Raw genomic sequence first — 26918 nt, forward strand, 5'->3', positions numbered from 1 at the left:
CACATCGTCTTACGGATGAGGACACGGAGGGCCGGAGGGATGATTCCAAGCCAAGGGTCGAAGGGGTAGAGTGGGTGTGGGAGGCTTTGTGGCTCCCAGGCCCACCCTCTCCTGCCTCGTAAGCATCTGGCTGTCATTTTTCCTACCCTGGGTTACATCAGTTACTCTGCTTATTTGCTGCCCCCCCCCCACCCCGAGTTTGGGACCTTTGGGATGCAGACTGGGCTATGTCCCTCTACGGACTCTACGCAAGGATACGGGCAGGGCTTCGTCTCGAGTCCCACAGCCGCCCTATGGGGAGGTCGTCCCATCACCCCAGTACAGACGAAGAAACCGACAAAGCGATGGCTCTAAGGAGCAAAGGGGGTAAAGGGTCAGGCGGCGAACCTGGTGCCACGGACAAGGAACACGAAACACCCACATCAATACGAAAGGGTCTCCCTTTCTCCCCCAGTTGAATCAACTTATACGTGAGCCCTACTGTCGCGTACGGGTCCAAGCCCGGCCCTTATTTAAGGTCCACTCCGCCCGGGCCAGAGGGCCCAGTGGTCGTCGCGCGCAGCGTACTCTGGGAAAACCGCAGGGAGGAGCCTTAAAAGGTCCCGGGAACCTCCTACTTAGCTGTCTTAACTTTTGCCTGAGAAACATGCACCATCATAGTACTTATTTTTATCATTTTCCCTCACCATCCGTTGAGACCAGAGCTAGAAGCTGCTCAGAAAGAAGCCCCCAGAAGCTTGAGTGTTTTAAGGCACAGCAGGCATTCATCCGGGCAGCTAAGCTCTCAGGGGCCCCTTCACTTTTTCTCTAAGTTCGCTTCACACCACCAGCAGAAGGGACTACCAATGAGCTCCACCGAGTAGCAGAGGGGGCAGGGCTAGCTCTTAAAGGAACCGCAACCTCTCCGCAGACCGGAGGGTGACCCGGATGATGGCGGCCAGCGCGGCCCTAGCCTTGGCTCTCTGGCTACTACTGCCGCCGCTGGGGGTTGCAGGGGCAGGGCCCCCGCCGATCCAGGACGGCGAGTTCACGTTCCTGCTGCCTGCGGGGAGGAAGCAATGTTTCTATCAGTCTGCGCCGGCCAACGCAAGCCTCGAGACCGAGTACCAGGTACAGGGTCCCAAGTCGGGAAGCATGCGACCGAACGGAGCCAGGGCGAGGGGGCGTGGCCAAGCAGCTGAAGCAAGACAGCGATGAAAGAGGGAGGGGGAGGAGCCAGTGCGTAAGAGCGCGGGGGCGGAGCTAGGAAGAACGAGCAGGACCTGGTGGAGACGGGGCGTGGGAGCGGAGTGGGTGTGAATAATGGCAGGAGGCGGGGTTAGAGTGAGGCGGCCGGAGGGGGCGGGGCCATCGCTTATAAGAGGGCGCGCCTCGCAGGGCAGGAACCTCACGAGTGGACGTGGCCAAAAGTTGGCTCGACTTGGGGAGCTGGTGGGCGTGACCAAGATGGGCTACTAGAAAGGGCGTGGTCAACATGAGGCTTTCTCGGGGGTTGGGTTAAGGAAAGCCGGGCCCTGTCACCTCACTTGGGGTGTGGCCAGGTAAACGTCGATCAAGGAATTACGACGGGGGCGTGACCACATGAAAGAGCCCAACCCAAAGCTGTCCTATCAATGAAGACTGAGCCAAGGCAAGGGGCGCGGTCAGAGGGACAGGTGGGGCAGGACCAGGTTGCAGGTGTAGGTGTCCGCGCTCAGGTAGGCCCCTGGTGGTCCTGGATGGGTCTGTGCGGGTTGGTCCAGCCCTGGCTTTCCCTGGCAGGTGCCCTTGGCCTACCCCTAGCCCTCCACCCTCTTACCTGTCCCCCCAGGTGATCGGAGGTGCTGGACTGGACGTGGATTTCACACTCGAGAGCCCTCAGGGCGTGCTGCTGGTCAGCGAGTCCCGCAAGGCAGATGGGGTGCACACGTGAGTCAAGTCCCACTGTCTGCCTGGGTTTAGTTTCAGCCCTGCCCCTCCCCGGTGGCCTCAGGTTACTACCTTCCCTGCCTCTCAAAGTCCGGCCAACGGGCCACTGTGGGTCATGTGCGTCTGTGTGTCTTTCTCCCAGGGTGGAGCCCACGGAGGCTGGGGACTACAAGCTGTGCTTTGACAACTCCTTCAGCACAATTTCTGAGAAGCTGGTGTTCTTCGAACTGATCTTTGACAGCCTGCAGGATGACGAGGAGGTCGAGGGCTGGGCGGAGGCTGTGGAGCCTGAGGAGATGCTGGATGTCAAGATGGAGGACATCAAGGTGCGCCCAGGCTGAGCCGGGGCCACTTGTCCCAAATCTCTGGCTTGGGGCAACAGTGCTCCCCTACTCTCCCACCTTGGCTGGGGTCTGCATCTGTCTGACCCCCCACCCGCCCGCCCACTGTGCCTCCACCTTAATTAGAACAGTAGCCACTCACAGTTAAAATAGTGCATTTCTAGATATAGGAATTTAAGAGCTTAAATAACTCACAAAATCTCCATATGAGGTAGGAAATGTGCTTCTGATGCCCCATTTTAACTAAGGCACAGGATGGCTAAATAACTTTCCTAAAGCCACACAGCAACTGGCAGAGCCGCATTTGAACTCAGGCAGTCTGGCTTTAGCAACTATGCTGTTAACCACTAGTAAATCCGTTTTTTTAATACTTATTTAGGCATTCAATTCTCACTGCAATTCAGAGGAAACGAAGGCCCAGAGAGGCTAATAAATTTGCTCAAGGTCACACAGCCAGCCAGCCAGCCAGAGGATTTAGACTCAGGCAGTCTGGCCACAAGTTTCCTGTCAGCTCTCTCCTCCTGAAACATAAGCTCACCCCATCCCCCCAGTTTTCTTGGTCCCTGCTCCCCAAAGGGCAGAGGCCTGACCCTGCCCCTCTCTCTGTTCCACAGGAGTCCATCGAAACCATGAAGACCCGGTTGGAGCGTAGCATCCAGATGCTGACGCTCCTGCGGGCCTTTGAGGCACGTGACCGCAACCTGCAGGAGGGCAACCTGGAGCGAGTCAACTTCTGGTCTGCAGTGAACGTGGCTGTGCTGCTGCTGGTGGCCGTGCTCCAAGTCTGCACGCTCAAGCGCTTCTTCCAGGACAAGCGCCCTGTGCCCACGTAGCCCCAGAAGGAAGAACAGGGAAAGGAGGGGCAGCAGGGCACGTGTGTGTGAGATCTGGGGTCCGTTCCCCCAGCTGCTTCCTATGGGAGGGGAGGCCACGCAGTCACAGCCCGAGGTGTGGCCCTTGTGTCTCTTCCCTGCCAGGAGCCAGGCGAGAAACACTTGTTCACTTGGCCGACAGGCCTGGGCCCTCCAGGAGGGACAGCTCAGTGGCTGCACCTGCTTTCCTGGGAATTATGCATGGAGGGGACGGCACTGCAGCATTTGAACGCGACCCTTGGATCTTCTGGCCCCTTTCCATGTCCCCTCTGGTAATGCGTGTGCCTTAGCCCGGGGCCCAGCCTGCACTGGCAACAGCTCAGCGTGCGATGGGGGCCAGGAAGCAAGCTCGCCTTCCCTTCCCTCCTGGCCTTCTGAGGCAGGAGATGGCGGGAAGGGGCTTGCTGCTTGTGGGACCCCACACATTCCTCTGTCTCCCTGTCACCCCACCAGAGGCCTATTGCTGCTGCTGGGGGCAGCTCCCGGGCGGGGGCCGGCCTGCTGATGCCAGGGGCCGGGAAGGAGACACAGCTACAGTGTTCTTGCCAGGAGAGTCACTTTATTGAGAGGAAGGAGCCCAGCCCCTCAGCCCAGCGCCAGGTGGGCTCGCTGTGGGGTCTCATACCAGAACTCCAAGAGTGGGGGGCGGGGGGCTGCACGGCCACCCGCCCCTCCTGCTCTCTCTGCAGAGGCCCCAGGCAGGGCTGAGGGGTGGCCCAGGCAAAGCTTTTGCGCAGGAGCTTCACGGAACAAAGGGCGGTCTGGCCTGGGCACTGGAGTCAATAAATTATGGTCAGAAAATCACAGAGCCTGGTGTCTGGGGCTCAGGGACACCAGCCAGGACAGATCTGCCCCCCAAGGGGGCAAACCAGGCAGGCGGGAGGGGTCTCCCACGAAGCTCAGAAGAAAGGCCGGGCGGGAGCCGATGGAGGTGGTCGCCTGGGCACAAGAGAAAAATCAGAAAGCAAAGTTTAACTGTGACCTGGGCTGAGCCAGAAGGCCTTGGCCCCGGGTGGAGTCCTCAGGACTGCAGTGGTGGGGAGGGGGCCCTGATCACGGCCGTCGGGGTCAGAGGGCTGGGATTCCCTCTCTCCTGCGTGATTCTGCTGCCCACCACAGGCCTGTGTTAGTATGTGCGGAGGGGGCGCGGCGAACGTTTGTCCCCATGCCTGATGTGTTCTGAAAACCAAGAGATTTTCCCTCTAAAGCACGCTTGCCTCTGGAACAAGTGAGCTCGCCCCGGGAGCAAGGTGGGAGATGGCCCACGGTGGCGGGGTGGAGGGGGTAGTCCTTGTCAGAGGCCTGCCTGGGGAAGGTTGAGCGGCCCACGTCCTCAGCCTGAACGCCAACACAAAAGGCCCACACAGCAGCCACCAGAAGCTTCTTCCCTTTATTTTAGTTTATTAATAGGATACAGAGTGCAGGCACTTACAGTGGTCAAACCGAGCGAGGAGCGAGCAAGGGCTGCTCTGCGATGGGCCGCTGGAGGCCCACCCCATCGGGGAGGCCTGGGTGGGAGCCAGGAGCCCCTCCGAGCCTCCCCACTCACTCAGCCCTGAGCCCGAGCCACCCCGGGGACCTAGGAGGAGGAGGGGACCCAGGGAGGAGAGCGCGAGGCCGGCAGGACGGAGGCTTCCGGCCCCGGCGAAGGCACCTCCGGCAGCCGAGGCTCAGCCGTGTGATTAATACGGCCACAGAAGGAATATTTACAACTTGCAGGGTGGGCAGTGCAGGGCCTGCTGGGCCTGGCTCGCTGCCTGGAGCTCCTGCTGCTGAGAAGCGGACATGCTCCTTGGGCCCCCGGAAGAGCTGGGGGGACAGGCACTCTTGCTGCCCCGGTTTCCAAAAGGCCTGTTCTTCTCAGGCTTTCCGGGCCAGAGAAGCCCGGGGTGAGCACCCCCCCTGGCCCCGGGGCAGGGATGCTCATTTGAGATGGCGCCCAGAGCACTCCCTCCTCTGCGACCCTGCGGCTCCATCCCCCAAAGTGCAATGGCCCAGCTCCCGCCCCTGCCTCAGGGTTCCAGGGCTCCTTCTTCAGTGCTGTGTCCAGCTGGGGATGGGGGCCAAGGTTAAGGAGGAGTCAGGGGGCTGCCCACAGGGAGCCTGGTCCTGGCACGTGGATGACAGGGCCGGGGACGGCGGAGGGGCCCGGACCACCGAAGCTCCCGCATGGTGGGGGTGGGGGTGCGAAGACCCCCTGAGAACACGCCCCCCGTGGCCTAGTCCCCCGTGGCCTAGTCGAGCAGGGATGGCTCGGCTGGGCGGATAATGGTGGGCCGGCTGGGCGCAGCAGGGGGTCTTCTACTGCAAAGAGAATAAAGACAGACGGGGAGGGGAGGGGGGACATGGCAGTGAGGCCGTAAGTAGGACAAGGGGGGGGACCCAGGCCCCTACTCCCCCCACGGTGCCCGATGCTCTGAATGCTGCTGGACACGAAGGAGCTTGCGTGTGACTCTGGGTGAGTCCCCGCCCACCCCGCACTTCGGGTTCCTCACGGGAGAACTCTGGACAACACAGCCTGGCCTGCTGGATGGGGTGAGGCAAGGCGGGGTGTGCCACGGCTCGTGTGTGTGTCCTCAGTAAGGAAACAAAGCTGAAAACCAGGAGAAGGGGCCCCAGGCGCAGAGTCCCAATCTGCATGGTGGGCCACCCACTGAGGCAGAGGCCAGGCCTGGGAACCTGGGAGTCAGCCTGACTCTCCATTGCTCTGTGACTTTGGGCAAGCAAGCTGGGCTCTCTGGGCCTTAGTTTTCACACCAGCGAAAGGGGTATGAAGGCTCTATTTTCCGCAGGGTGCAAGGAGAGCTCCTTGATTCGAGGAGAGGCCTCAGGGCGCAGGCTGGTGGCTCTAGTGGTGGGCAGTGAGTGTGGGGAGGGGGGTCCAGCCTTACCTGGGCACTCCAGGGGGGATGCCGGGTGGAATCCGAGCCGGCCGAGACGGGATCTGAGGTGGGGCCGAGAAGGGGTCATTGTTGGCAAACACGCTCTGGGGTCCAGGCCTGGACGGGATGGGGGGCGCAGCGAAGGAGGCCGCTGCCCCCACTGGCACGGGAATCAGAGGGGGCCCCGGGGTCGGGCCTCTCACTGCTGGCGGCCGGCCCGGGGGGTGCACGCTGGACACAGGTCGGCGCTGTGGAGTGGGGCTGTGGAGGAAGGAGAGGGTGTGAGCTGGAGAAGTGGGTGGGGAGCACCAGCCTTGCCAGGGTGGCTGTGGAAACCCAAGAGGGCCAGGGGGTGGCACGGGCTGGCAGCGGCCGCAGCCCAGGGGGGCACAGGGGCATGTCTACTCCTGGCAGCAGGCTGCATGGTGTCCCGGGCCCCTCCATCCGCCCCGCCACCACGGGCTTAGCAATGGCTGTGCCCCCAGCCAGGGCCTGCCAGTACCTCTCCTCGGCCACCAGGGGCTCCTACTTCTCTCTGACCTCACTCCTAGGGCCACTTCGGTCTCACCAGTCCTGTTCGGGCCTGTCTGCTTCCCGCTTCCTCTAATCCACCCTCATTAAGCAGAAATCCTTCCAGAACCCAGCCTTGACTCCAAATCAAGTCCAGTGCCTCTAACCCTGCCCTGGGCACCCCATGGGCTCCCCACTGGGCTGCAGCACCTGCTGTTCCTTCTAAGTAACTCCCTGGCTCATGGAGGCCTTGGCAGGGCTGACACCTTCTAGGAGATTCCCCTGACCGACCCTCTGTGCTCCTGCCCTGTCACTGGTTAGGTGTCCCAGTCTGAGGCTCTGCACTGCCCCTGCCAGAGTATGTCCATCCAACAGCTCGGAGGTGGCTGAGGGGGCAGGGGACAGGCCAGTCATGCCCTCCAGCTGCTTGCGCAGATCCCCCCAACCAGCTGTTCTTGCCTGTGCTCTGTGCTCCAGGACCATGACCCCAGGGCCCCTGCTGCCCTGGCCTCTCGCCCTCTCCGGCTTCTACTTGGGCTTAATGGGTGGGAAACACCAGGAGTCAGACGGGCCCTCCAGCCACCCCTTCTCTCTCCTTGTCCTTTAGGCCCAGGCCGGGCAGCAGCTCCCACTGCGACTAGGTCCCCTCACCCCAGCCACCCCTGGGGCTGGGGCCTGGCAGGCCACATTGGGAGAGCCGGGGACTCGCGGGAAAGTGGCCTCCGCAGACTCCAGGCGCCCCGGCCTCTCGGACCTGTGGCTGGTGGCGCTCTGTAGCCAGGTGTCATCGACGGGCGGCGGCACGGGCGTGGACACGGTGCTGGTGCTGATGTCCCCGATGATGTTGAGGGCCTCCTTGAGTGCGTGGTACATGCGCAGCATGTCGTCCCGCCGCTGGGCCTGGTCGGCCGACTCCTCCATGAGGCTGCTCTGGTCCGCCGAGGAGTATAGGTAGGCTAGCAGCTCATGGTGGATGAAGGCCTTGGTCTGGGGGGCAAGGGGCAGAGGGGTCAAGGCGTCCCCCCCCACCTGACCTTAGGACGAGCCCGTCCCAAGCATCCGCCACACCCAGCGGGCTGTCTGGTCTTTAACTTTACGTACGACACAGATGATGTTGGAACTGCGGATGAGCCTTCTACCTGGCTGTTGGCCGCATCTCTGCGGGGCCCTGTCACGTGTCCTTCCAGCCCGGTCCACGAGACGCTTACTAAACTTCTCAAGTCCTGCCTCTTTTACTGCTGTTTTTCCTCCCATTTCTTGTCTTCTAGCTGGTTTTCATTAAAAAGCTACTAGTTTCTGTTAATTTTATGCTCTGTTCCTTTCTACCACCTCTTACAGGATACAGGAGTTTCTTAGTTACTTTTTGGAGTTTCTGGGTTCATGTTCACATGCCCAGGAGCTTCTCCAACGAGGAATAACTTTTCCTATTCTTTTGCAGAGTTTCGCAACTCTAAATGATTTTTCTGATCAAACTGCATTGGCTAGTAACTCTATAAGAAAGTTTGTTTGCTTGTTTGAAGATTTTTATTTATGTCTTTCAGAGCGGGAGAGAGAGTGCGTGTGAGCAGGGGGAGGAACAGAGGGAGAGACCCCCCCAAGCAGACGCCTCACTGAGGGCAGAGCCTGATGCGGGACTCGATCCCAGGACCCTGAGCTGAAATCAAGAGTCAGATGCTCAACCGACTGAGCCACTCTGGTGCCCCTCAAGGAAGTTTTAAACCCAAGTGGAGATGGCCAACTTGTTCTTGTTTTTAGAGGGGATGTTTCCTGTGCTTCCCCATCAGGGCAGGAGTGGCTCTGAGGCTGAAATGCAGACTTGTAACAGAGGACTCCTACCACTGTCTTTTTTAAGAACAGATTGGACTTTTCCCAAACGAACTTTCAGAATCTGCCAAAATTACCTCACCTGAGGGTTTTTTGCCCTCCTGTTTTCCGGAGCCCTCCTGTGCATTCTGTTATGTTCCACAGTTTTCCACTTCCTGAGCGAGACTTACTATCAACCGAGAGGTCCTCCTCCCCTTCTTTATGTATTAAATGGATTCAATTACAGGGACAGAGATTTCTAATCTTCGGCCACCAGGCAACAACGCTAAGATAACGACAAGTATGTTTGTGCTCAGTGTGAGTATGGGCAAAGGTCTCTGTGGGAGAAATTCCTGCGAGTAGATACTCTGGGGCCAAACCACGCATGCATTTTAAATTTCATAGTGGCGGGAGCAAGTATATGGTAATTCCTATAGGTGAAGAACATACCAGCACACCCAGGAAACCTGACAGTGCTCAGCCTGAAGCAGATCGTGAAGAGCGCGGTGAAGAAGAAGGGACTTGGGATTTTTGCTCTGGATCCTGTTCCACCAAGAGCTTTTACAGGCGTGACAGGAACCGAGCCTGGTCTACGGAGATTGGTGAGTGCCCAGCTGAGCTGGAGGCCTGAGGCAGGAGCCCCCCGCACCCTCCCAGCAATCTAGAGCCGGAGGTATTAGGACGGCTGCATTTCACCAGAAAGCAGGCTAAAGCTCTGAGCGGCTCAGGAGCCGTGGAGGAGGCAGGTAATGCCCCGGAGCGAAGGGAGGCTGGGCTGCAGGCCAGCAGGAGGCCGCAGTTTGGGACCTACTCCGTCTGGGTTTTTATCCCACCTCCCACTCTGCTGAGTGACTCAGGGCAGGTTTCTTGACCTTGCTGGGCCTTGTCCTGTCTATAAAATGGAAATGACAGCAGCCCCTCTCCTAGGGTTATCGTAAGGCTGAAAAAATTCAGAGTAAACGTAGATGTGTGGTGTTAACTTTAATACCTAAGAAAACGGGAGTGAGCCCCGTGTGGCCTGCACCTTCCAATTTCCTGAGAGAGGCGGAGAATCCTGATTCTGATGTTAAAAAAGTAGTGACTCACTCTAACTTTAGATTTTAAGTAAAACAGTGTAGGGAAGCCTGGGTGGCTCAGTCGGTTAGGCGTCTACCTTCAGCTCAGGTCACAATCCCGGGGTCCTGGAACCAAGCCCCACGTCGGGCTCCCCGCCCAGCAGGGAGGCTGCTTTTCCCTCTGTCCCTCCCCTCGCTCATGCTCTCACTCCCTCTCTCTCAAATAAATAAATAAAATCTTTTAAAAACCAAACACACAGCGTTCAGGCCGATTTGGCTGTGGTGCCCCGGCCCCCGCCCCTGCACCCGCAGGCCCTCTCCCCTCCCCAACCGTGGCCTCGAACTCACGTTGTTGATCATGAGGTGCATGATGGTCTTTGGCATGAGGTCGCGGATGGACTTGTTGATGATGGCCACGTACGAGTCCACCAGGTTGCGAATGGTCTCCACCTGCCGCTCCAGCTGCGGGTCCATGGAGAAGGTGTTCTCCTGGACACCGTCCTCATTTTCTGCCTGCAGGGGAAAGGGCGCAGATGGTGAGGCGAGCCTGGGGAGTCTCCCTTCTCTGAGAACTGCTTGCCGAGTCCTGTCCACCGCCATCTTCCCGGGGACATCCCCTGATGGTCAGGTTGACGCTGTGAGGCCTGCTTGCCCCTGGCCTGAGCTGCCCGGACCTGGGGCAACCGTGGTCCAAGGTGATTAGACCCATTCACCTGGTGACCGGAACATGTTAATTTGGGGGCTGAGGGCAGCCACGTTCACTCTACCTCAAGGACAGGAGGAGGAGAGGGAACAAAACAGATGGGATCCCAGGCCATGTAGCTCCCCGGCCTTGGCTTTAGTTCTCCGAAGTTCCAGAGAACTTCTGGACCGTGACTGTAAAACCTTCTCCACCTCTCTCCTTTGTTTGCTCAAGAGAGCACAGGCTACATGCCTGGAAGTGACCCACCCAGGCAGATGCTAGACTCCATCCTCTCCTAGGAGGGGCCAGTTCTGCTCAAGGAGCGTCAGTCGGGCAGGGCAGTTCCTCACCTGGTCCTTCTCAGGGTAGACCCCGGCTCGGAGGAATGAGGCCTTCCAGCTGTCCACGTCCTCCTGGGAGTCACAGGCCAGCTCGATCTGCCGAAGGTCCTTGTAGACGTTCCTGCGGCAAGAGGAAGAGGCCCGTTCTTGACCCTGCGCACAGGCCTGGCCGCTGCAGGAGCTGCAGCGAGGGCTCTGGGGTCTAACGGACAGGGACTCACACCCGAGCCGGGCATAGCCCGAGCCCCAGGATGGTAGCAGCGCCTGCACCATGTCGGGCTGACGGAGCCCCAAGTCAGTGCCCACAGCAGCCAGGACCGTGACAAGAGCAGAGCGTGTGCTCAGCGAGCATCTGCACCCAGCAGCGTCCAGGGGTTTTGTTTTTTTGCGCCTTTAGTTGACGCCTCTCTTTCTCCTGGGCACCTCTCCTCATTCATGCTCTCCTGTGGGGGCCGAAGCCTGCCGAAGATACTCTCAGAAGCAGGCATGTGTTCCCATCGAGGTGTCTTCAGGGAGGTTATAGCCAAACTGTGCACAAGAACATTCTGTGATGGGAGAATAGTTCTCAACCGCGCTGTCGGCTGAGGTAGCAACAAGCCACAGACGGGTTCTTCGTGAGCACCGCGAGGGCAGCGGAGGAAGTTCACTCAGGTTGCGTTTCATTTCAGTCAATTTACATTTAAATGGCTAAATGAGGCCAGTGGCTACTGCACTGGACAGTGAAGGTCTAGAATGTGTGCACATTCCTGGGGGCTGGGCTGTGGGGAATGGAGGGCTGTGGAGCTGTCCCAGGACAGGACGGAGACTCCCAGCTACCACATGGGAGATACTGGGCAAATGTGGGTCTGTGAGCAGAAGGCCGGTGTAGAGCCACAGGCTGGAGGAAAAACGGACGGACACCATATGGATGGCATTTATGGATGGTGTTCTGTAGGCCAGATCCCACAAGGCAGGTGTGGCCAAGACGGCCCAGCCATCCCAAAGCTTTTGTCTGAGATCGGAGTTTGGGGTTAGTCACGACCTTGTGATGGAGCTACGGCTGGCCGGCAGTCGGCCAAGTCCAGAGACTGTGCCCTCCGACTTCTGGAAGGAGTCTTAGGGAGTGAGGGGCACGCCTTCATTGCTCCTTCTCCTCCTCCCTAGTACTGCATGGAACATCATCATGATGGCTGGTGCTTGGGCAGCCATCTTGGAAAAGGAGGAGGAGGGCTCCGGAGTAGGAACACCTGGGCCTGGAAGCCGGAGGAACTGGCCCCTGCCCTGGATGGTGAAGCCATAGGAAACCCAAACCTCTGTCTTGTTTCCATGACTACTATTCTGGCTTTCCTGGGCTCACTCCTAAATACTACGTTAGGTACAACCTTCACCCCCTCACTCAGGGGATCAGGGGTTGGGGAGGCGGGACAGCTGCCCTGTGCTCAGCAATGAAGAACCTCCAAGCCAAAGCCCAGGGTCTGCCTCATGCCCTCGAGCTTTTTAAGCAGGGGAGGTGGGGGTGCAGGGGGAGAGCCGAAGAGATAAAAGGTTTTTGGAGCCAGCTGATGGCAAAGTGGGCCCCAGAGCTTTTGGCCAGCCCAGAACAAAGTGGGATTGAGCTACTCTTACACAAAACATGACATGAGGCTTTTGCCTCGAACCGATGGCAGCGTGGGAGCAGTGGGCCGCAGGGAAGGTGGTCCTGGGGCAGCGGGGATGGTGTGTCCACACACGGCCCTTCCTCCTACTCTCAGACCTCCTGCCAGAACTGGGTTTCTTCCCCAGCTGAGAAAAGCATCTTTGTTTGTGCTAACGTCTCCCCGCTCCACAGCAATGCCCGTGGGGGTGGATTCAGCAAGGCCCCCTGTGCCCTTCTCTTCTCTCTCGACACTCACCCAGCGGTCTCACCCTGACTTTGACCATCACCTTGCAGTAACAGCTCCCCAGTTCACACCCTGCCTGGAGCTCGTTCCAGAACATCGGACTCTGGAACCTACACATCCACCTCCTGGACTCTCCTATGTGGTGTCTCACAGGCCCCTCTCCCTGACCGTTCCCAACCCTATGCTGACTCTGCCTTCTACATCTCAGCAGAGGGCAGCCCGGTCCCTGCGGTGCTCAGGGTCCCCAGAAAATGCCTTTTTCTCTTGTACCTGCATCCACCAGGCCTCTGGTCAGCTCTGACTCTCCGAATAGGCAACCTCCCCCTCTAAGTCCTCGGCCCCACCTGGACCAGTGCCATCCCATCAACCCTGGTCTCCCAGCTCTGGCCCTGTGCTCCCCTCATGGAGGCTCCACCAGGAGGCGCCCGTGAGCACCCGAGCCAGGACCAGTCCCTCCCCAGCTCAGAACCCTCTATGGCTCCCGCCTCACTTCATCATGTCTCTGCCCAGGGATCCTCCCCGACCACACCCGGAAGCACCCAGTTTTCTGCTTCCTGCTTGATTCCCTTTCTAGAACATGACATTCCAGGCCAGGGGCCTTATGCAGAAAGCACTCAGTGGATGCTGCTGAATGGCCAAATGAGGCCAGCGACCATAGCCCTGTGGGCCCTCACCTCTGCTCCGTGTTGAAGATGGCGAAGACATGCTTGTTGGACATGAAGCCTTTCTCCACATCGCGGATCTTCAGGTTGTCCAAAGGCAGCATGTACTTCTTCTCCTTCTCCTGCGGGTGGAAGGGGAGGGGTCACCGTGATCTGTTTAACTGAGCATCTGAGGATGCCCTGGGCCGGACACTATGCCAGGGCCTTTGCTGGAATGCTCCTCCTCCCAATGCCCACACGGCTCCCTCGTGTGTCCTTCCGGTTTCTGGGAGAGGGGACTCTGCTGGAGAGGCCTGCTCTGTCCCCACCCTGCACTCTCCTTCTCCGCCCCTCCCCAACCCTATTTCTCCTCTCGGTACCACCCCTCATGTAACTGGACCCACCACATCCTCTTGCTCATGGACTTAGGCTACCGTCGGTACTGGGCCTGATCTGTCAGTTCAAGGTCAGGGACTCCTACTGCTTTTGTTCACTGCTGACACAGCATGGATACTCAACACTGGCCAGCTCTCATTCTACCCAGAATCAAACCCTTCCTCCACCAGAAATGAAACTGTTAACTCAACTATGACATCTTTACAATGAGCCTATAGCCGAGTTACCACTATGGTCCCATTATACAGAGAGGAAGACTGAGGCCAAGCAAGGCAAGCAACGATTCAGGAGTGGGGCTGGGATTTAAAATAAAATTCAACAGCTTCAGATGTTTCTGGAGCTGGAAAGTGAGCCCCCTTGAGATGACGCCTGAGCTCCAAGGCCACGGAAGTGTCACTCGCTTCCTAAGGGCAGCCCTGTTTAGGAAGTGCCCGCTGAGTGGCCGGCACTCAGTCCTGGTGACTTTGGGGGGTGGGGGTGGGGCAGCTTGGGAAGGATGTGGATCATGGAAGCCAATGTTCGCTCACCGACGGTGGCTAAGCTCCTAGTGTACCCAGCATAGGGAGGGGCCCCTGGAGGCATGTCACCTTAGACCTCTCCATGGGGGCGGCGTGGGGGACCCATTAACAGGTCTTCCAGGAAACCAGAGAATGGCATCGGGGTGCAACAAGATCCCTTGGTTCCCAGGCCCACGTGACCCACAGTCACTCGACGACCATCCCCCATCCCTGCCAGGGAGGTACTGTGCTCAGAGAGGTAAGGTAGCTTCCCAGGGCCACACAGCAGGGGGAGTGGCCCACACCGGGATTCCAGAAGCCAGGCCTACGTGCCCCACAGCCAGGTTCTCCACACCACCCTCTCTTTTACCTCTGGGGATCTTGGGAGAGACCCCTTCCTCCTCACCCACCTGTTTTGTCCCTGGGTAGAGAAGGCCCCAGAACAAAGCCCAACATGGCTGCTCCCTCCGAATTCCAGGGCAGCCACTGTGATCGAGGGGAAGGGGGGCCAGGGGCTCCCTAGCAGGTGGGGACTGGCTTCAAGTTTCAGGACGGCAGGAAGAGAGGCAGGAGTGCGCAGCGGGCTTAGTGCCTGCCCTTGGCCCTGTAGCCTTGGGATCTCAGATGGGCTCTGCCCCAACCTGGCCATGTGCTCTTGGGCAGGCCACTGCCCCTCTCTGCCTCAGTTTTCTCATCTGTCAAAGGCGGACAGGAATCTGGCCCTACTTGTGTGAGGTGAGGATTAAGGCAAGCTCATGAGGCACTACAAGGGTTTTCTTCTGTGTGTCTGTCTGTCCCTCTATGGCTCCAGAGTCTGTTCCCTGGGTTCCGGCAAAGGAGGAAGCAGGGCCGAGCTACAGTGAGGAGCCTCAGAGGGGCCCAGTGGCCATGGAGGTGGGAAACCCCCGTTCAGCCTGCATTCTGGGAGTCCAAGGATGGAGGGTGGCGGAGAAAGGCTCCAGGCAAGGTCCAGGGTCCCACCAACGTCCCAGAGAAAAGTCTTGTGGGGTTTAGCAGGGGCCCAGGCAGGGGTTCCCCACCAGGAAGATGGAGGGGCCTCTGCTGCCCCCGCCGTGCTGTGTCAGGAGACAGGAAGCTTCCAGTCGGCCGATCAGGCCAAGTAACTGAGTCACAGTCCTTCTGGGCCCTGAGCGAGACGCCACATCTGGAACTGTTTATAGTGTGATTCCGCCCAGAGGCAGCGGCGGCCTTCCTGATGCTGACACGCACACACGGAGCACAAGCACTCCCGGAGACTCGGCGGTGTGCACACCCCGCCCCCAGCCGACCCCCGGAGACCTTCCCGGCACACAGAGGCCGCCGACCCAAACCCTCCCTCCCGCCCACGCCCACCCGCTCCCCAACCCCCTCCTTAGGATTTCCTGCAAACCCACAACTTTCTCCAGATGCGAGCCAGCCCCGGCCGTGCCACGTCAGAGGAGACGAAGCGGATCGGCGCCGCCAGTGGCCTCCTCGCCTGCTCCGAAGGGCCGGGGCGCGGTGGCCCTACTCGCCCCCCCGGGGGCCTGCGGGATGGACAGCCGGCCCCGCCAACCCAGTGTTCAGACTACCTGTTCAGGGGGCTCTGAATGTGTACAGTAGTCTGCACATTGGTTAGGCTGGGCTCGGGCAAGCGGCGCATCGGGACCGGCACCCCCCAAACTTGCTGCCGCCTCCACGGCGAGGCAGACCCGGAGGTGAGTGTCGCCGCCCACGGCCCTGCTTCCCACTGGGGTGGAGGCCTGGACAAAAGACTGGGGAGTCCAGAAGGGCCTGGGTGGGAGAAGAGGGACCAGGGAGAGGCAAAGGGAGCCTGTTGAGGGGTTGGGGGCTCTCGGCAGAATCGGTCCCCTACTCCATCCCCACATGGTGACTGCTTCCTCTCGGTGGTTTTTCAAAATAAAGAAATACGTCGTCTTGCCTCTCTGAGCGCTCTCTGAGAAAGCGGCCTGATCGTGGGGCGGGGTGGGGGCGGTTGGCTGCCACGTGTGTGACTCCGAGGGTCCCTGCTCTGCGGGGATCTGGCTCCTGCCCCTCCTGATCAGAGGCTGCTTTGTGTCTGGGGCGCACACAGGGCCCCGCTCCCGGGCCTGCTGGTTCTCGTTCGTGCCGGCGGGCGCTCTACCCTCCACCCGCCCAGCACGTCCTCCGGGCCCACAGGAGGGCCTGGGGCTCCTGCCCTCAACCCCCCCACGAGGGGAAGACAAGGCAGCCCCTCCCGCCCTGAAGGAAGGTGCTCTGAGAACTGGACGGTGGGGCGAGCTGCGATCACGCGGTCTGGGCCGGGAAGAGCCTCTGCCCTCGGCCCACGGCTGTGGCCAAGCCTGGCGCTCCCACCCCAGGTGGAGATGCCCGGGCCCAAGGTGGAGACCAGCCCTGGCCGGGCCTGGCAGCTGATGCCCCAGTGCAGACTGGCTTTCAGACTGCGGGGGCGGAAGGAGGGAGAAAATGGACAAGCGTCCTCCTGACCCGCCCTCAGCCCGGCCATTTTGAGAAGCTGCTGCAGCCACAAGTGTCCCTTCAGGAGAGCCTGGTCTCGCCCTCCCTCAACATCCCAACCCCGTGAGGCTCTGTGAGCCTGCAAACGCCCTTCCGCAGTTTAGAAACAGCAGCCAGACAGGGTCCTTCAGGAGGCTCGGGGTTCCCGATGCTCCTGGAAGGTTCCAGGATGATTCTCTGACCTGGTGTGTCCAGTGGGATACCATTTCTCCTGAAACACCCTCCCTCAGAGGAACCGTGTCTGGCCTGGGCCCTGAGGGAATGGTCCAGGCCAGGGCTGAGGTGTCTCTCAGGATGGGGAGCACCTGCGCTGTGACAACCCCCCCGCCCCCCGCCATGGGGACCCTTCCACGCTCTGTGACACCGGGCAGATCAGCGCTTGCGGCCTGAATCCTCCCTGGCAAACAGAGTGCAAGGATTTCCTGAGGAAAATGTGGCCACGATGGGTTCTCCAAGCCAGCAGGAACTGTGCCCTCCCGGGTGAGCAGGACACACAGCGGCCACGTGCCTAGATTCCGGTCAGGGGTGTGAGCAGAGCGATGCATGGACCTTCCTCATCAGGCCTTTCTTCCCCTTCCTCCGGTGGTTAGAGGGCGCAGTGTGATGGGCACGGGGCTTCCGGGACCATGATGGGGAGCCACATGTTAAGGGGACGATGGGGAAGGTGGAGCTTGGGCCCACGCCAGCCTCACAGAACCAGGACATGGGAAGGAAAGAGACTGCTGTCCTTGTCAGTGCCTTCACTTGGGGCCTCTTGTCACAGACACCGAACTCCACCCCGGCCAATGGGGAGAGCCTGGAGGCCCAGGAAAATGAGAGAAACATAGTGGCCCTCCCTGGTGACCCTCAGAAGCCAACAGGCTCTCAAGAGAGCAGCAACAGGGTGGCATCATTCCCGCGCCACTAAGCCGTGGCCACATTATTAAAGGAACGAAGCAAAGCGATGGGCCCCTCAGGACCGAGGGCGGGCCCGTGCGGGGGCCCAGACAGCCGTGACGTGCCCGAGGCTGCGGGCTGGACTCGCTGCCCTTGCCCACAGGGTCATGGAGACTGCAGGAGGTGGTGGCCTGCGGGCTACTGCTCAGGTGTCCTTTGGACACTCCCACGTGTCCTTTGGACAAGGACAAGCACTTGCAGACTGCTCGAAGCACAGACCCTAGAGCTCGGCCCATCACAGGGCCCGTGCTGTTCCACTTCACAGATGGGGAAACAGAGGCCTGCAGAGGCTGAGCACCTGGCTGGGCCAGTGCAGGCTGCAGACGCCAGAAGCCCAGCCCCCCAGCAGCCGGGGTGTGAGTGGGAGTCCCCGACCTGGCGCCCCGTCCCCTCTGAGAGCCAGGGATGCCTCCCTGTGACTCTGCGAGCAGGGCTCCGTTTCTAGCGGGCCGAGGGCTCCCCTCCACCTTCTTTCCCACCTGGAGGAGTGGCACAGCCATGTGGCTGGACACACCGCCTCCCCCCAACCCCTGGGGCTGGCATGACCGTTCTCTGCGGGAGCCCTGGGAGCCTTTGTTGAATGACCCGGAGTGAGGGAGTGAGCAACGCCCGCAACTGCGCCCTCCCAACCCCGCACTCACCTCCTCATCCTTGTACCAGGACAGAGACTCGGCGGTCAGCACAAACCAGTACTCCTTGGAGCCGCCCTTCATGAGGCTGATGTTGTTGATGGTCAACCAGCCCCTGCGGATCACCTGCGGGGGACGGGGTGCTCAGAGGACAACGCCCGCCGCCCTGCCGGGCCCACCCCTGCGTAGCGGCCACTGCCCTTGTCCCCAGGATGGAAGAGGGACCACGGCAGGGACACCTCCAGCCTGAAGCCCAGCGACCCAACTCCACCTTGCCCCTAAGCACTTCCCACTGGCAACCAACAGGGGACACCCAGGCAGACAGACACGGGGCACGCACTCACCCACGAGCCTGGGGGAGACAGGGAACCGGGCCCCGGGAGACCCCTGCCCACAGGGTTAGGTTCAGTACACGCAGGCAAGCACAGGGATGCCCATCGTCTAGAAGGGGCCGAGGGAAGGTCCCGGGCCCGTACATGTGTCACATGGGATGTGACACTGGAGGAACCACACCTGCAAGACGCAGGCGCCATGCGGCCCGCTGCCCCCTCACACCCTCCTGGAAGACAGCTGCTGGGTGAGGGGAGGCTGCAGGAACCGCCCCCAGACGGAGTGGCTCTTGCTTTCCTTTCGCGGCTGCCTAGCAGGGGTGCACCACGCAGCGTCAGCTCGGCAGCCCGATGTCCTGGCTCACCTGCCCAGCCCACTCAGGGGAACACCGGTGGGCAAGGGGACCTGCTCTGAACGGGGATCGTGGCCAGTCTCCGTCCTGGGTCTCCCTCCCCCACAGACTCTTCCCAGAGGATAGGAGGAAGGGAAGCTTCCACCCAGAGGGCTGGGGCCAAAGGTCTGAGCCTGGGGAAGCTGCAGGGCATCCTGCACCCACGCTGGCTTCAAACCCGGGGGCAGATTCTGGCTGGAGGATCCCCAGATGGGTCTTGTGTGGCTGCAGCGGTCATCTGAGTAGGAGGCCCAACCCAGGCCTACACAGAGGACTCACCTGACAGCTCTACGTAGGCAGCCTGGGCGGCCATGGTCCTACGTTCCCCGGGTCATGAAGGCATGTGTGGGCTGGAGCTACCCACCACTCTGGATTGGGGACCCCAGGGCAGTGGGAAGCACGGAGAGGCACACGCAGGCCCGTGTGGGGCCCAGGCAGCAACAAACCAGGCCAAGCAACAGAGGTGTGGCCAAGGACAGCTGGGAGGGACTGGTGTGGAGTCCCCCCAGGGTAGGGTGTGGAAAAAGCACCAGTGATGCTGCTACCCGTGTTCCTGATGGGTGGGTCTCAAGAGGGTCCCCCATCCCGTCTTCTGTCCTGCCCCTAGGCCTGTCAGATGTTCACAGGGCCACCTGCCTCCTGGGGTTGGAATCAGGCTCTAAGCATGCCCAGGGGCCCCTGCACTACCCAGAAGTCCTTGCCCAGGGTGAGGATAGCACAGGATGCCACCTGAGAGCCCTTCTTCAGGCTTCCTAGTGATAACCAAAGCACTGGAGAGACCTGCGGCCACCAGGGAGCACCTGCCTAACCTGGGCTGCCCAGCGGGCGAGTGGGCGGAGGCCTTCAGCCTCAGTAAGGTCATCCTCCCCGGGCACCCTGGTTTAGCACCGAAAATCTGTGGAGTCCTGGGAACAGCCCCCAGGCCCAGGCAAAGGGGGGATGCCTGGTCACACTGGGGCAAGACTCAGGCCCTAGGCCATCCTGCATCTGACCCAGGAAGGAGTCCCTGCTCTAGCCCCCATGCCCCACCCGAGGGCTGTGCATTCATACTGGCTCCTCCCTTCCCCACTGGGGCAGGGGTGGAGGGCGGCGGGCAGGGCCTGCCTAGTCCCGGCCCAGGCCAGGCAGAAGAGACACATCTAGACCTCGGTCACTGACAACTAGCAGAAGGGGAGCAGGAGGCAGAGCTCACGGGTGGTCAGGGCTCCCCAGAAATCTTTACATGGTGAGGCCTCTCTACTCCAGGGCCCAGCTGCTCCTCAGGCTTGGCTCACCCGCCTCCACCCTCAGTGCGCCCCAGGCAGAGCGGCCGGACAGGGCCCAGGCCGAGCTGTGGCTCGTGTGGCCAGGCCGGGCCCGGAATGGCACATCTGAGTCTCGAGGCAGGAGGCCGCCGGGTAGGCTTGGAGAAGCCTCCAAGGTCCCCTTCCCCTCGAGCTGCCCAGAGAGCGGTCCGTGTGGGAGCCAAGTGGGGTCAGAGACGAAATCCCACCCTGGGGAGGCCCAAGCCGTGGGCTGCAGACACACGCGTGGAGTCTAGAGGAGAGCGGGGCGAGCCTCCTCGTCCAAGAGCCAGACTTGTGCCCCAGGGGCCTGGCTTAGAAGGAGAGGGGTGGCGGAGGACAGAAGAGGCAGGCAGGCTCCCACGCTCCAGGGTGCACAGCGACAGGCATGCAGGCACGCCAGGGATGGGAGGAAGGGCCGCCGGGGGAGCGCGGGCGGCAGGCAGGAAGCAGCAAGCTGGGGCCCGCTGGCAGGGTGGGTCAGCCTCCTCCTGGGTGAGGGTCGCGGCCTGAGTCACCCAGGGCAGGGATGGAAACCACGGCTGGGAGACCCAGGGGCCCACAGCCTTGATGGATGTGGCAGGGCTGGCCTTTGTGGCTGGGGATGTGGAATCTGGCAGGAAAAGAATGACTAAACCTCTTGGGGTGCGAGGGAGGAAACGGTTCAAGTTCCAAGAGGACGTGGGGGGGGGGCGACATCGGGAAAAGCGGGAACTACAGGCTTAAGGATTCCTCCGGCCACTGCCCCCGCCCGACCCTGCCGAGCCCCAGATGCGGCACAGCCCTGGCCCAGGATGAGCTCAGCTACTTCGACCCCGGGGCTCACCAGAAAATCCCTGCCAGAGGGCAGCAGCCCGCCGCCCAGCGCCTCAGGGGCCGATGGTGGGAGAACAGCCCGGAGGAGGAGGCGCAGGCCTTGCTCTCTGACGTGGAGAGCTGAGGTTGAAGCCAGCTGCCTGGGCTTTCAAGCACCTTGAAAACAGCTCACCTCTCAGATGGGAGCAGCACCTGGCCCCCAGTGGGCGGGCCTGGGCTGGGCCACACATGGAGAGGAGGTGTTCCCTATAACAGGGATGGCAAATACCATTCATTGTGGGCAGCCACACTGACCAACGGGTAGCAACTGCCACCTCAGTTGAGAATTCCAAGTGAGAATTCTGGGCGCAGCTGGAAAGCGTGCCAGGAGCGACTAGTGATGTCTGCCGTAGGCAAAATACAAGGGAAGGGGAGCAAGTGGACCAGAACAGTCTGATCAGCCATCACATCTGCCACGGGGACAGAAAGATAGTGGCAGCATCCAGGAGAGAGTTTCCGGATCAATCAATCAGTCATGTCTCCCATGGGTGTGGGAGGGGTGCCACGTGCAAAGCTATCACGTGGAAAAAAAATTCTTTGACCAGTTAGTCACATCTGCCAAGAGATGGGGCGTGGTGGCATGTTCAGGAAAGAATGTCGGGATTGATTAGCTATGCCTGCCCCCGGCACACACAGGGGAGAGGCACAGAGGGAAGAGTGCTGGATCCATTAGTAATGTCTGCCATGAGTGCAGGAGGAGAAAAATTCCGCACGGTGATGTCTGCACTGGAGTGGTGGCTGCGACTAGAACATGTTCCAAGAACGCAGGACTTAAGCAAAATCTTCCCTGGCCAGGGAGGTGAGGGGAGGGAAGCGTGGGAGGTGTTAGCTGAGTATTTGCCATCCCTGACCTACAGGAAACTAGCTAAATGTGTCAGGAATGGGCTGGAGGGGTGGGCCTCCCACAAGGATGGTGGTGAGGTTAGTGTCTGTGTGAGTTGGCTTATGCCCAGGGCAACACGGAGGCCAGCAGGTGCTGGCCATGGCAGGCGGTTTTTAGGTTAGCTTGATTTTTAGTTGGTTCTGTTATTCTGGGGTGAAGGGATGTTACGGGGTGGCGGGGTCTCCACCACTCTTGGGTTCTCTAACATTTGCTACCACGCTAAGTGGGTACTTACCAAGATCTCCCCCTTTGAAAATGCAAAGTTAGGATTGTGGGTAAATCAAAGAAGAGCAGGCAGAGGAAGAGAAACGTAAGGGACATGAGGGGACAGAGAAAAAGCAGGAAAAGCACAAAAATGGGAGGAGAGAAGAGCAGGGGGAAAAAACAGCAAAAGAAAAAAAATTACATGCTATTAATTATATTCATGGTGTTAATATTTAATTCATTATCATCTCCCGAAACAAAAAAGCAACAATATATGTATGACCTACGGCAAGCGCAAAAAAAATCATGCAGTGGTTATATCCTTCTTTTCCAGAGGGTTCCATAACCGTGCAGGACAGAGAGCCCCTACCCCTGCCCCCACCCCCACCCTGCCTACCATGGAGAAGCGGGGCGGGCACTGGCAGAAATTTTTGCAAAAACTGATGTGTTTTCTTAGAGAAATAAAAGAGGCACCTGCTACCGGCATGTATGAAGCTGTTCATATTGTTCATGGCCAAGGCCTCTGGCTGGGACATGACATCGAGGTAGAAACCCCTCCCGGGGCTCTGGGCTTCTTCAGGTATGGGGCTCAAAGTCCCCTCAGGCTCCCCAGGGCGGCTTATCGCAATGCAGCCTCCCACCCAGACCCTCCCACAGATTCCGAGTCTCTGGGGCTAGGGCTGGGAACCCCATTTGGCTGCAGACACACACTGGTGACTGGGCTGCCCCTCTCTCCAGGGTCAAGTTCTAAGCGTGGCCGTGGATGTCAGATGGGGCCTCGTGGATACACAAATTTGGCCCCCTCCCCAGCCTGTGCCAGAGCTTCAGCTCAAAGATACATTTCCTGAAACATCAAAGCCTGAACAGACTCAAGAGGCTGGGAAGTGGGGGTAAAGGGTCTGGTGGGACATGCCACAAGCCAGGCACCATCACTGGGCTCAGTGGTCCCTAAGTGACCATCCGCCCCCGAGGGTAGGGCTATAGGCTATGGAGGGGTGGGCTACCTGGTTGGGGATGGCTCTCTTCTTATTCAGCTGTGTGTTCCTCTGCTGGGCGCTGCAAACAAAGCAGAGAGAGGACTCATGTGGTGATGCGCAGGAGGGATGTGGTGGGGTTCTCTCCCTGGCTAGGGGGTGGGGTGGGGGGGGTGTAGCGAGTGGCCAGTTAAGGCCAGAGGCAGAGAGAAGCCAAAGGGCAAGAGTCAGGCTCATGCAAGGAGAAAATGTATCTAAACTGAAGCTTCAAGGCCCTGACCTCAGCCATTCCCAAGAGCACCAGCTACTGCCGGGACTCAACAGTCCCAGAGCCTCCAAGGCGGGGGCCTGAGAAGCTGGACTCCCAGGGGGCTGGGAGGGGGCCATAGTGGCTTCAGAGTAACTTGAGCACCAGGCTGTCTGGGGGTCAAACCTGAGGCTTCTCCCCACTCTCTTCCCATCCCTGACTGGCAGCAAGTCTTCAATGGCTCTGACCACAGAGCCAGCCAACCCGGGAGATCAGACCATGGGACAGCCGCCCACTATGCATCTTTCTAGAAGGTCCCTTATTCGTCTACAGTCCCTGATCTCCTCTTCTTCAGCTACCCTGTTTTCTGGCTAGTTCGTGCCAAGCAGATGAAGATCAGATATCTTGTACGTGGGAACCTACTTAGCTCCCTTGTTCATCCTATCTTCCACTGGGACAATCACAGCGCCACCTGCAAACAACTGACTGTGTCCTGTAACTTAAGACATCCTATTTTCTTTTCTTGTCATATTGCTTTAGGAACTTTCAGAATACGACCAGGAAAACCACCTTGTTTCCTTCCTTTACTGGCTGCCTCTGGGGCTGTACCTGCAAGTTCAAGCTGGCTGTTGGGATAAAGGAAAGGGGGAGTGAGCAGGAAAGGGGGAGGGAGAGTTAAGGAAGTAGGCATCTATTCCTACTGTCGGTAAAGGTTGGAACATTTACAACAGGGGAAGAGTTTATCCACCGATTTTCCTAACATCCAATGAGTTTATTATAGAGCTTTTTCTCCAGGCCCTGGTGGTTGTGTTTAGGGGACAGCCCAGAGCACGCAAGCCCAGGAAGGAGTTCAGTCAACAGCGTCAGAAGGAGACGGGACTGATTAGGCCACACACAGTGACGGCTGGATGCCAGTGAGGTCTCGGATGTGCTGCTTCCGAGGGGCTTCCTGGCTCCCACCCTCCGCGGGCAGCCTGTGCAGCTGCTCCTCTCCCCTTGCCTCTGCCCAATCAGGAATGTCTTGCTGTTGGGAATGGGGGCGGGTGGGTGGGAGGGAGTGGGGAATGGTGGGGGGAAGGAGTCCAAAGTCCCCCCCGGCAATGGGGCCTGGGTCTCTCACCTCTACCTTGCTTCGGTCTCCCCAGCCCTCCCTGCTTTTTGGCCTTCCTTCCATGTCTCCAGCGCTGTTTGGTCCCCTGTCCCCTGCCTGTCACCGGCATTCTCCCCAGGCAACATCCTTGCCCCCCTTTCCTACAGCCCTTCACCTACTCCCCTTTCCAGCTCTGGTCTGCCTTGTGACAACGGGCTCCATAACACGTGTGTCCAGCCTGCGGGCTCCGAAAGGGAAAGGCCAAGTCGGCCTTGTTCACCGTCCTGCCCCAAAGGCCCCACACCAGGCCCAGCTTTGAGACGGCACTCCATGGCTCTCCAATGGGCCCCCAGGGACATCCCGCGGCCAAGGCTGGGCCCTGGCTTGTGCCTGGAGCCTGGCGCCCCCGGGGCCCCGCCCCCAGCCAGGGCGACCCCGTTCACACACCAGGAAAAAGGCACACAGCAGGCAATACCCACCCGGTCACCAGCTGCTCAGTATAATAACAGCTGGGGGAAGTGGGAAGGCCCAGGAATCCAGAGGGAAGAATGGAGTGGTCAAAGGAAAAACAGGAGAGAGTGTGAGAAGGAACTGTGGATGAAGTATGAGAAGCAGAGACATCAAGGTGAGGAAAACAGCAGCAAACCAAAGAGGGGGTCCAGCGTTTTCAGCTCACACACACCTGGCTGCTGGGGGAAGAGGCACCGGAGAGAGCGCCTGGCGTGCGGCCCATGGTCAGAACCCCCCGGCCCTCCCATAGCAGGGACGGTCCAACCAGGGCCCCTGGCTCACCCGGGCCTGGGAAGCAGCTTCTGATCATGCCCTCATTCATTCTTTCATGCCTCCATTCCTTCCACTCACCTACCACGTGCCCAGCAAAGATCAGGCGACCAAGTGTGTTGAGTGCAACTGTGACTGTCCCACCCCAGAAGTGCTGAGCCCAGCTCAGAGACCCCCCCCGAGCGGAAGAGCCTCCTGTCCAGCCTGCTAGTCCAACACGAGGCGCTCCCAGGAACGTCACAAAAAAGCCTCCCTGCTGCCCCGCGGCCGGGCCAGGGGGCGGCCCTCCAGACTCGGCACAAGCCTCACACAGCCCCGACCCAGCAGTGACGACACTGCGTCTTGCTGGTTTGGTGCACGTCTGTCCCTGGCACCGGCCCTTCCTTTGAGGGCGGGGACCTGGGTCTGTGCTCGTTCACTGCTGGGCACAGAGAACACACACCAGGGTTACTTGCTAAGCGAATGCCAGGAAGCTGGCTACTACTGGTTCTGTGACTCATCAGGCTCAGGCAAGACCACCTTCAGGAGCCACCAGAACCATTCACGTGACGCCCAAGCAGGCTGAGGGCGGACCCAGGGGGCAGAGGGAGTCAGTGAGCGGTACCGGAGGCCGCCAGCACGTACATCTACATCATGACACAATCAGAGACCCCTGCTCTGGCCCCTTATCCAGGTGCCACAGGAGGTTCCCATTTTGAATCTACAGTGTGTGGACGGAAGCCACGGAGAGCCTGGACAGCACTTCCCAGAGAGCAGCCCCCAGAGCCGGAGCCCCGAGCGCAGAAGACACTCGCAGTGACAAGTGCAGATGGGGGAGTCTGGGGAAAACTGCACAGCTTATGAAAGGCTCTGAGAAGTCACGCAGAAAGGAAAGCACCGCGTGCTGCCAGCTGCACCCTTTCTGGAAGTCGGCCCCACAGGAGGCGTGTTGAGGGCAATGAGGAAGGGGACTGCTGTTAGCCCAGGAAAGGCTCCAAATACCCTCAGGTGGCTCCATACTTCACCCCAGTATTTTGACAGAAAGACCCTCTTGCCCTTGTCGGCTAAGGGTAGCCAACTCGACCGCCTCCCTTGGGGCCTGGCTCTGAGGGCAGGCACTGTGGCCACCCACCAGCCGCTGTCCTGCAAAGTACATACTTAGCAAATCCAATGAAGTCCTCATGGTTCGTGTTGATGTAGGACTGCTCAATGTCAATCAGAAGAAGAATCTGGAAGAAAACCGGGTTAGCTATGAGCACAGATCCGAAGTTAGCAGGAGCCCTTCCCAAACCCACCAGCAGGGGGAGACAGAACCATACTGTTTCCCAGGCGGGAGACCTGGGAACACACACACACAGACCCTCCTACACACACCTTGGGGTACACCTGCAGGGGGAAGGGGGCGTGGGTACTCTGAACCTTCAGAGCCTCACAACAAAGAAAGACTGGGCCAACAGAGCGGAGTGAGGCCGCCATGTGGTGGCTACAGGCACAGCCTCTGGGGTGGACCACCCAGGCTGCAGTCTAGCTGGGGCCCCTGCCTGGCAGTATGACCCTTGGCCTCAGGTTACCTAACAGTGGAAAGGGGCAACGAGAGGCCCGACTGCATAGGGTCAAACAAGTCAGAGCATGTTAAGTGCACAGAGCAGTGCCTGGTGTGTTCTAAGTGCTGCATTAAAACAGCAAAGCCAATTTGGCCAGCCGAGGGCATGAGAACGGAACACGCAGCACGCACGGGTGCCTAGGAACCAGCCACGATGTCCCGTCAGCTAAGGGACAGGCCTTTACACAACACCCTGCCCCCTCCTGTCATTTCACTGCACCTCTGAGCACTCTAGCAGGAAACATGCCAGGCACTGGGACCTTGTGGGGTTGCTGGAAAATGCTGGGAGGGCTCTGTGCGTGGGAGCCACTGCTGCTGGGTTTCTAAGGCCTGAGCGCCCCGGGCTGGGGCCCGGAAGTGCTGGCGGTGGGACAACCAGGCACCGTGGCATGGCGAAGGGACAGCCACGTTCTCGACAACAGAATGAACTGGAATCTTTCAAATTTTT

At 59.7% G+C, this 26918-nt stretch overlaps 2 protein-coding genes across 12 annotated transcripts in view; one reads left to right on the top strand and one right to left on the bottom strand.

Moving 5' to 3' along the window:
* Nucleotides 1–820: 820 nt before the first annotated feature.
* Nucleotides 821–3922, top strand: TMED1 (transmembrane p24 trafficking protein 1). Of its 2 annotated transcripts, none has more exons than XM_082731649.1 (4): nt 821–1110; nt 1811–1908; nt 2051–2234; nt 2864–3922. In XM_082731649.1, exons 1-4 carry the CDS (start codon nt 928–930, stop codon nt 3080–3082), a joined length of 684 nt encoding a protein of 227 aa, XP_082587775.1. In that variant the 5' UTR covers nt 821–927; the 3' UTR covers nt 3083–3922. The 2 variants fall into 2 exon arrangements, with proteins under 2 accessions (XP_082587775.1, XP_082587776.1); XM_082731650.1 differs by lacking the exon at nt 821–1110 and adding an exon at nt 1508–1697.
* Nucleotides 3664–26918, bottom strand: part of DNM2 (dynamin 2) — an 82012-nt gene continuing 58757 nt past the window's right edge. For 2 of the 10 annotated variants that reach the window (XM_082731339.1, XM_082731337.1), the window contains exons 12-21: nt 26026–26096; nt 22802–22853; nt 21829–21840; nt 17864–17977; nt 12928–13037; nt 10404–10515; nt 9720–9884; nt 7268–7500; nt 6013–6264; nt 4493–5425 (exon numbers count right to left, since the gene is read on the bottom strand). In XM_082731339.1, coding sequence (XP_082587465.1) covers nt 5356–5425; nt 6013–6264; nt 7268–7500; nt 9720–9884; nt 10404–10515; nt 12928–13037; nt 17864–17977; nt 21829–21840; nt 22802–22853; nt 26026–26096 — 1191 coding nt within the window. In that variant the 3' untranslated portion in view covers nt 4493–5355. Of the gene's footprint in view, nt 4061–4492; nt 5426–6012; nt 6265–7267; nt 7501–9719; nt 9885–10403; nt 10516–12927; nt 13038–17863; nt 17978–21828; nt 21841–22801; nt 22854–26025; nt 26097–26918 lie in introns of those variants that run through there. The other 8 variants (XM_082731338.1, XM_082731346.1, XM_082731344.1 and 5 more) reach the window with 5 other exon arrangements.

The sequence above is a fragment of the Mustela nivalis genome (genome assembly GCF_964662115.1).
Source record: "Mustela nivalis genome assembly, chromosome: 1".
In the NCBI taxonomy this organism is placed as follows: domain Eukaryota; kingdom Metazoa; phylum Chordata; class Mammalia; order Carnivora; family Mustelidae; genus Mustela; species Mustela nivalis.